The sequence below is a fragment of the Clarias gariepinus genome, chromosome 14 (assembly GCF_024256425.1).
Source record: "Clarias gariepinus isolate MV-2021 ecotype Netherlands chromosome 14, CGAR_prim_01v2, whole genome shotgun sequence".
Lineage (NCBI taxonomy): Eukaryota > Metazoa > Chordata > Actinopteri > Siluriformes > Clariidae > Clarias > Clarias gariepinus.
This window is the reverse complement of record NC_071113.1, coordinates 10,200,543-10,210,201: the sequence shown is the minus strand read 5'-3', so window position 1 is coordinate 10,210,201 and position 9,659 is coordinate 10,200,543. Positions and strand designations below refer to the sequence as shown.

Genomic DNA, 9,659 nt, shown 5'->3' with positions numbered 1-9,659 from the left:
ATCTAATTTTTTTATTAAAGAATAAATAAAATAATAAAGGTAGCCAAAAATCTACCAAAAACGACACAAAAAGTAATGAATGAAAATTCTGCCAGCTTTATTAAACGGTGTAGTGAAATTTACTGTACATTTAAAAAAAATTGTCAGAACACATAAGATTCCTCAGGTCTTGGAGCCACCTGGTGGCCACCTGTCTCATCCTCCACCAGTTCAGCCTTTAGCTTTACCTTTTTATCCTTAGACTGTCAGATTTAGACTTAGATTCAAATTTCAATTTAAATTGTAATCAACATTCCATGATTTTTGTTCTTTCTATGTTATCTATGTATGTGTTCCTTGCTATTATTATTATTATTATTATTATTATTATTGAATACCCATATTTATATATAGCTTGTGTTCACTTCATGTTGTGCATATTATGTGGAGTTATGTTTCCTTTTTTTGTCTTCCTTGTTATTTCTGTCATTATTAATAATTAGAGGCAGTAAATAGATGAAATGTTACTACAGTACTGTACCTCTGAACAATGGTTGACCCTGCTTTCAAGTTATATCTCATTGTGTTTTAATTGTACAACAATTTACCAATGATTGCCATCTCTTACAGTCACGTTTGCTGCCTTGAAATGTTTATGTAATATACATGTAATATGTTTAATAACATATATGTTTAATAATTTTCTATTATTCTTTTCATTATTCATTAAAACCTAATCAACTATGCAAAAATAAAGATTGTAGAGACTTTCCTGTGGTATAAATTTGACTGTTATAGAGAACAGAAAACGTATAAAATAAGTTTTAAAATGTCTCAACAAAAGACAACAACTACACATTTTTTTCTTCTTAAATAACAGCATTTTTTTTAACCATTATGCAAATTCTTCTTAACAATTAGATAAGCCATGATCCATTCTTCTGGTTCTTACCTGATCACTGACTCATATTAAAAGGTCCAGATCTGATTTTTAATAAGCAAATGACTTTTATTAAACTTATATATAACTTATTATAAGTTATGAACAACATACCTTCTCGCTTAAGGCAGTCTGAGAAAAAATACATTTAAACCTTGTGGGAAAATTGCCAGTGTTTAACTGGAATCAGATGCCGAACCAAAGAAACAACTTTAAAGCAAAAGTAATGGCACTGTTTGTATGCAAATTGTTGCTAGTGAACCTAAACAGCTCCAACTTTCAACATTAAAAAGTTTACAGCTGTATAATAAAAATAATGATAATAATAACTACAAAAGAAAACTTTTTATTGAGTATACTCCGCCTATAAACAGGGCAAAGAGTATTTTTTTATGCCTGTTTAAACACAACACGACACTGTAATATCAAAATGATTTTGAAGTAAAAGTTACTTTTACTAAGGGGCCGTTCACGTGACACATCTAAAAGCACGTAAAAAACAAAAAAGCGTGACGGCTTTCTCCTTCTTTACATAAAAAACTCTTTGCATGAGATCATAGTCATATAGTCATATTTTTTATTAATGTGTACCAACCTTCCTATGACGATGAGGATTAGAAGTATGCATACAGTATAAGCAAACAATTACAACAAATACAGTATGTCCCACCCTGGCTAACTTTCATGTTTTAGTGAGCATAAGCAGTTCCTGTCCACAGCAAGAGTTAATTTCACCTGACTTCCCCTTTATTGTACGTTTAAATAATTTTTTTAACACATAGAAGTTTTCTATTGTTTTGAATGATGTTATAAATCTAACAATCTATTGGGGAAGGAAAGTTTACAGCGGTCCGTTTAACATTGTGCAAACACTTGTTTAGTAAACAGGAAATTTATTTGTTCGTTACATTACATTACATTACGGCATTTGGCAGACGCCCTTATCCAGAGCAACTTAAATTTTTATCTTGTCTTACATCTAAGCAGTGAGGGTTAAGAGCCTTGCTCAAGGACCCAAAAGGGGCAACTTGGTGGCCATTGGGTTTGAACCTGGAATATTCTAAACCATATGTTAATGCCTTAACCACTGTAGCCTAACATCATGTTTAGACAGTAATTTTTCTTTGGTAAATTGCTCACTATCACTTTACACAAACACTAAACCTGTGTAGGAGGAAAGTGGAATGATACATCAGGACTGTTTTGATCGGTGGCGGCACGGTGGCTTAGTGGTTAGCACTGTCGCCTTGTACCTCCCGTGTCTGGGTTCGTTCCCCACCTCAGGGTCTGTGTGTGTGGAGTTTGCATGTTCTTCCCGTGCTTGAAGGGGTTTCCTACGGGTACTCCGGTTAACTCCTACAGTATAAAGACATGCATTTCCATATTGTGAATGTGGTGTGCTCTATGATGAATTGGCATCCTGTCAAGGCTGTACCCCACCTCGTGCTTTAAGTATCCTGTGATAGACTTCAGGCCTCCCAAGACCCTGTATACAGAGAGATGAGAAATGTTTTCAATGACAACAGAAGTTTGATTTATATACTGTATAAATACTTAGCGGCTTATTCTCATATTGGCTGAAACTGGTACAAATGTATAAATCATATTAAGTCATGTGGGTTCTGAATGTTTAGCAAAAATGATTGTGTCTTTGTCCTGCAGTTGTCCTTGGCTGCTCTTGGTGTTGATAAGCGTGAACTTGAGTCACAACATGACACATTCCTTTTTCTCATGTCATCCACTCTTAGGATATGAGGATTACAACACGATCAGTGTTAGACAGCTTTAATATAATTGTGTTAAGAAATGTAGATATCTATGATGACCACACACATGCACACAAACACGCACATACATCTACATTTGTACAAGGTTTTGTATTTAGTCTAGTGATTAGCATCTGAATCAAAATAGATGATAAATAATTATATTAAAGTATTTTTAAAACAAATTCGTTCATTCCTGCCACCACACTTTTTACATCATGAAGGCAGAGTTCATTACACCGTAAGGAAATATTTAACAAAAACATGTTGGATTCAAAGTACTGAGGATCACGAGGACAGGCTTTTTACAGGGGTTGCAGTTATTTGCTGACTCTGCTTTCTGTGCTATCCTGCCTGAAACGTAGTCGTCTTTTACACACACTCTCTGGGTGGTGAAGGGATCATGGAGAGCAGCAGAGTGAGGGCTCCATTGCCAAGTCCCCCTGAAGAGGATGTTCAAGAGGAGAAAGTCTACAGCAATGTATTTGCAGAGCTTGAGTCAGTAGACCTGCCTTTGGGAACAACCTTAAGGTAAGTCTCCAGATCAGGAGTTTATTACTCTCATGAAATCGCTGACCTTCGCATTACATTCTGCATTACTAATGATTTCTGTTTCATCAGTCCAATTTCACATTGTGTTACACAACACATAAGTTTTAGAAGAAGAAGTAAACAGAGTAGATTAATCACTGCTTACTCTGCAAAATACTAATGATATTTTGTCACTACAGGTTACTACCATGTCATTACTTTTTTTAGAATCTGTGAACGTAACTTCTGTGTTTGGAAGTGATTAAAAATAATTACTTCTGAATGCAGTAAATGATAATGATTAATCTGGTTTTATGCTGTTGTACTGTATGTTGTTGGTGGTATTTTTGCATACATTATAAGTTAATATATTAACATAGAAACAGCATTAACACAAACACCAACGACAGCAATAATAATAATAATAATAATAATAATCAACATCAGCAGCAGCAGCATCATCATTATGCATAATTATAAAAATCATATTAAACAAAGTGATTTTGGTTTCTTGTAGCATTATAAACACACCTTTTCCCACATTTTTTTTTTAGATTTTCATAGTTTTTCGAGAAAATTTGCCAGTAATTAAAATATGTTGATCTATTAATAATGTTTTTTATTGTTAGAATTTTATTATTATTATTATTATTATTATTATTGTTGTTGTTGTTGTTGTTTTTATTGTTGTGTTGTGTTGTTGTGGTATGTTGATTATAACCTATATGTAATACTATATAAACAACAACAAAATCTAAACTAATTATACATTAATTAAGATGTATTAATTAAGATGTATTATTATTATTATTATTATTATTATTATTATTGTTGTTGTTGTTGTTGTTGCTATCATCATTGTTTCTCGTGTATAGTGATTGTAGCCTATATGTTATGTGAACAACAACAACAACATTTAAGTATGCACTAATTAAGATTAATTATTATTATTATTATTGTATAATTAATAATATTGGTCCTTTAAATAACTTTAACATAAATCTACCATTTTTCTTCCTGATCTTTCTACACCTTAAATACCTTTACAAAAAGGGAGAAATTTTTTCAGGAATTGTAATATTTTAATCCACGATTCACAATTTCACGATTTTATGTTTTTATAAAAGGTCTATTATTATTATTATTATTATTATTATTATTATCATTATTAATAATATCGAACCCTCAAACCTGGGGTTGTGAAGCAACAGTGCTAACCACTACTTCACGTGTCACCTATTAATATTAGGATTGTTGTTGTTGTTGATGTGGTATAAGACTTGTAATAACCATAATGTTTTGGATCCACACATTCCAATAATCCTATCACTCCGCCTTATTATGTTATTATTATATTAATAACATTCACAGTACAGTAAGCTAGAACACACTCAAACAAAACAAACCGTCCCTAGACTATACTTGTAATCAAGAATAGCTGCTGTATGATTTCCTCTTCCCCCTGTCACAGGAGGAGCGCAGTGTAAGTTACCTCATAAAGCAATAATTATACAGTATTACAACCTGACCAAGTCCAGCTCACTCATACTAAACATAGAGCTTAGTCGTGTCCTTAACAGCTCGAAATTAAAAACCTAGTGCGCTTGATTTGATTTAGAAACCGTTACGTAGCGCGCTCAGGGGGAGGCGATGGGAGTTATTTGAGACACGTCCTTTGCTTTAGGGCTCCCCCTGGCGGCAGAGTCTGGTCAGTGCGCCTTGAGCCCGCATTGTCATAAGCTGTCGCTGTGATGAAGACAGAGCAACATGGCGGAGAGTGAAACCCTGGAGAGTATCACCGAGCATGAGCGCATACTGCAGGAGATCGAGAGCACGGACACGGCGTGTATCGGCCCGACGCTCCGGTAGGCGGTTTCCTCTGGTTGTTGCGCGTGTCCGGTTTGTCGTGTCCGGCTCGGTGCTGTGTCCTCTGCGCTGGAGGGAAGATGGAGCTGGGCCTTTGTTTTCCTACCGAAGCTAGCCTGCTGTGTAGCTAACGTCAGGGCTGCTAACTGTGATCGAGGTTGAGCTCCAGTAATGAGATCGGATTCGGATCGGATGTGATGGTTTATTATGTCGGGTGTTGGTGTGTATCATAGGGGGAGTGATTAGGCGGAAACGAGGACTAGGTGAGGCCCAGCATCTCAAACACAACAGTCCTCCATCTGTCAGGACACATTCTGTCCCATCACCCTGTCTGAGCCTGGGGTTAGAGCTAATAACCACCTACATCTGGTGTCAGTCAGACAGGGGAGTGTGTGAGTGAGGTCTGTAGGGTACTCATGTCCTCATCTGGGTGTCACAATGTGAGTCATTCCACCTGCTTACATCATAGTGTAACAGCCATGGTGCTGGACCGTCTTCATGTACTGTAGGTCCGGTGGTTTATCACCGTCGCCTCGCACCTCAAGGGTCCGGGTTCGATTCCCGCTGTGTGCATATGCTATATAGATAAAACTAGACTGAATAAGTTCGATTCCCACCTTGAGGTCTGTTTGCATGGCTTGGTGGGTCTCCTCCAGGTACTCAGGTTTCCTTCCACAGACCAAAGACATGCAGGTTAGGTTTATTTTCGTTCCCAAATTACCCGTAGTGTGTAAATGTGTGTGTGTGTCTGAAACCCCAGACTCTTCTGTTTCTCTCTGTTCATCGTTGATAACAATAAATTGAATTGATCTCTCTAACCAGGAAGAAATGTTGCGAGGATATCTAGACGAGGAAGTTGGAAGACAATGTCATGTCAATATATAAGGGCGTCTCGAGAGGATGTATGTGTGTGTGTATGCGTGTTGTGCGATGCATTGGCACTTCATCCCGGGTGTACTCCGCCTTGTGCCAGGGATAAGTCCCTCCTGCCACCCTGTATACTGGATGAACCCGTATAGAGTGGATGAGTGAGTAGGTCATTTAAGGTGTCCACATCCGATCCCGAGTCTGAACATTGAGAAGCCTTGAGTACATAGACAGACAAATGCAACAGACATGTCTCGCCCTGGGTATCTCATGTTTCCGTGAGCATAAGCAGTTCCAGTCCATGGCGAGAATAAATTTCATACAGTTTAAAATAGACTTACAAACATAACACATAGAGGCTTTCTCTTGTTTTGAACAGTGCTGTCAATCTATTGTACCTAATGAGGAAGGAAAGTTTACAGCAATCTGTTGAACATTGTGCAAACACTTGTTTAGTAATCAGGAAATGAATTTGTTTATGTGCTTCTGCATGCAGTGCAGTCCCGGTTCTAAGCCCGGTTAGTGAATGGGAGAGTTGCGTCGAGAAGGGCATCCGGTGTAAAAACCTGTGCCAAGTGTGAGAGCAGACCAGATGGTACCCATGAACAGAACGCAACAAGATAATGTAAGAATACTGATTAACTACCTATGAAGTATTCATGGCGGTTTGGAAAAAACACAAACATGACAGAAAGATTCTACCAAAGACTTTGCCAAGTTGAGAATTTCTGCCTATAAGAAGTTAAACGTTAACATGTCGACATCAATCATTTACAGTGTTTGACCAGAAATGCCATTCTGACCTTGCCTTCGGTTGTTATACATTATAACGAGTAAAGAGTTTAATAATAACAGGGTAATAAACAGGGCAGGTAAAAACAGTCAGTCTTTAAACTAAGGGCGGTTTAAAATCTTTGTAAATAAGCATGCTTTTCTTTCCTGAAAATGAGATGAATGAGTTGAATGGTGTTGAGGGCGGAGGTTGGGTTGTAATCAGATACCTGCTGGTAAAATGTCGGTGATGCACCTGCGACCATCACACTGTCATCTAAACAGAGAGAGAGAAAGAGAGAGTCTGTACAGATCTTTTATTTTAAAATAATTTACAACTCGGTACAATATTTTTTTTCTGCTCAAGTTTTTCATCATTCATCATTTAATTTTTTAAAAATCTGTAAATCTGTCATTTTTGATTCTGTACAATAACTGTTGGTAAAAACGCCATATAAATAAAACTTGAACAAATAAAACAAATTTGTTCGATTTCCACCCCAGGGTCTGCATGCATGAAGTTTGCATTCCATTTTGCACATTTTGTTATGTCACAGCTTTATTCTAAAATGGATAAAATGCCTTTTTTCCCTCAGAATTCTGCACAAAACACCCCATAATGACAACATGAAAAAAGTTTACTTGAGATTTTTGCAAATTTTATTTTATTTTTTTTAATGAGAAAGCACATGTACATAAGTATTCACAGCCTTTTTCACGAAGCTCAAAACTGAGCACACACAGGATAACGCGGTATAGACGGAAGTTAGCATGAATAGAGATCAGTTGAGTAAAGAGACAAGGATGAGACTCACATGCATTAAAGTGACTTTTTAATCTCAGGTGGTGAGACTGAGACTGATCCGATCTATTTAGGAGTGGTGATATTACCAGTGAACAGTTTGTACACACCTTATAATTCCAGTCTTTCCTGATTTTAATTTCTCTCTACTCTATAAAACACTACTGACCAAAATACACAATAATATACATCCTTTAAACAGTTGATATTGAGATGTTTCCACTACATTATGCTTTGTAAAGTCTTCATAACAGCTCTAATCTGAGGTGCTGGTTGTTAATTGGTGATTGCTGAGGCTGGTAACGCTACACGAACGTCTCCTCTGCAGCAGAGATACGTTTTGGTCTTGCTTTCCTGCGAAGATCTTCATGAGAGCCAGGTTCATCATGGTCCTTGATAGGTTTTGCAAATGCACTTGCCGATACTGTTTTTGTGAGAACTGTTCCAGAACAGCTGACCATCATGTCTTGTGTTGTTGTTGTTGTTGTTGGAAGGACTGAAATCTCAAGTATGGTTCTAGAATGTGGGAAGTAAATCACTAAACAAAAAAAAAAACATCGATTTAGATTGTGTGTCCCACTTGACGGGTATCGCGGATTATAAAAGTGGATATAATTATGATGTCGTTTGTTCACAGTTGAAATGTTCCACACCAGGTTTTCAGTTCAAATTCCAAATTTTAATTTTAAAGAAAAATTTAATTCAAATGAGTTTGACTTTGTGTAAAAATTCAACAATTACGGGAAACTTGTAGCATTTTCTAGGCCTACAGTGTATAATGAAAAATAGTTCCTTTCAGTAAAAGCTGTAAATAATAAGAATAAAAAAAAAAAAAATCCACAATCATGATTACGTTATTTCTTCTTTCTAAACCGCCACCAAAGTAACAGCCTGCCACGGCGATGAATCAGTGTCACAATACTGCGTGAAAAACCACAGATCTGGCAACACTGAGTCATCTTCAAGCAGAACTTCCACTTTAGGATGGGTTGCAGCTCTGTGATGTTCCCCTGCGGCACAAGTTTATGTTACATAGAGGAAGTTAGCTCACTTTATCTCCTCACATTACACTGACGAACGTTCAGATATGTTTCTCTCCCTCCATAATTAATAGCTTTGACTTTTAAAATGATGATACTGTAATGTTTAACACAGATTGTTTCATATTCATTATATATCAGATATGCACATGATTTTCTAGGCTCGAATTTAGAGCACGCTGATGGAAACCTGTTACGACTATGTGAGAGAACATCACTGCGCACACCACGAACGATTAACTTGTTGTCACAGTTGATCTGCCAGTAAAATAATTTGTATATTATGAAAATTATTTCACTTTCTAGTACTTTCGAGGAGGATAAAGCGCAGGTGCATTGTAGTGCATACTGTATATGCGTTATAAAGCTTTTTAGTGATTACGGTACTTCAGTAGGGCTGGGTACTGTTCAAGAATTTTCAGTACCAATACTGATATCTTAACTGCGGTACTGGTTCCTGATCCATACCTTTTTTGACATCAAATTTATAAAATTGTTTTTTACCAAGAAATTAAAATAAAGAAATATTTTATTGTATTTTTAATGTTTGACATGTTTACACACTCCAAGTCGTTTCATACAAAAAAAATCTAAACCTATTTACCACAAGGTTTTGTTTTTTTTCACTCCTTAGTTTTATGCCATTTTCCACTTAAAGTAGTTTTAAAACATAAAAACTAAAAGTTTACCACAACTTGAGGTGTCTGATGTTGTGTCTCAGACGGCTGAGGCTCTAGGTTGTTGATTTGGGGATCTGAGGGTTGAGGCTCGCCGTCAGTGAGTTGCCACACCCCGTCCAGTGCCCGTCCCAAGCCCGGTTAGAAAAATGGGACAGTTGTGTCATGAAGTGCACCCGGCGCCAAATTGCTGTGTGGATCAGTTGGTCCACTGTGGCGACTTCTGAATTAGAGCAGGTAAAATAAAGTTGTTAGTCTTTCAGTTGCTCCCGTCGAGGGGTCGCTACATCGTATCTTTCAAAACGCATAACAACTTGGCTTAGGTTTTTACACCCATCCTGGCACAACCCTCTCATTTTATCCAGGCTTGGGACCGGCAATGCATCCAGTGGCTGAGGTTTTGGCATTGGGTGAGAATCG

At 37.0% G+C, this 9,659-nt stretch overlaps 1 protein-coding gene across 4 annotated transcripts in view; it reads left to right on the top strand.

Annotated features, from left to right (window-relative positions):
- The first annotated feature begins 3,055 nt into the window (after positions 1-3,055).
- The window catches only part of exoc6 (exocyst complex component 6), a 49,568-nt gene continuing 42,964 nt past the window's right edge, over positions 3,056-9,659 (top strand). For 2 of the 4 annotated variants that reach the window (XM_053511074.1, XM_053511073.1), the window contains exon 1: positions 3,056-3,216. In XM_053511074.1, coding sequence (XP_053367049.1) covers positions 3,089-3,216 — 128 coding nt within the window. In that variant the 5' untranslated portion in view covers positions 3,056-3,088. Of the gene's footprint in view, positions 3,217-4,947; positions 5,082-9,659 lie in introns of those variants that run through there. The other 2 variants (XM_053511076.1, XM_053511075.1) reach the window with 1 other exon arrangement.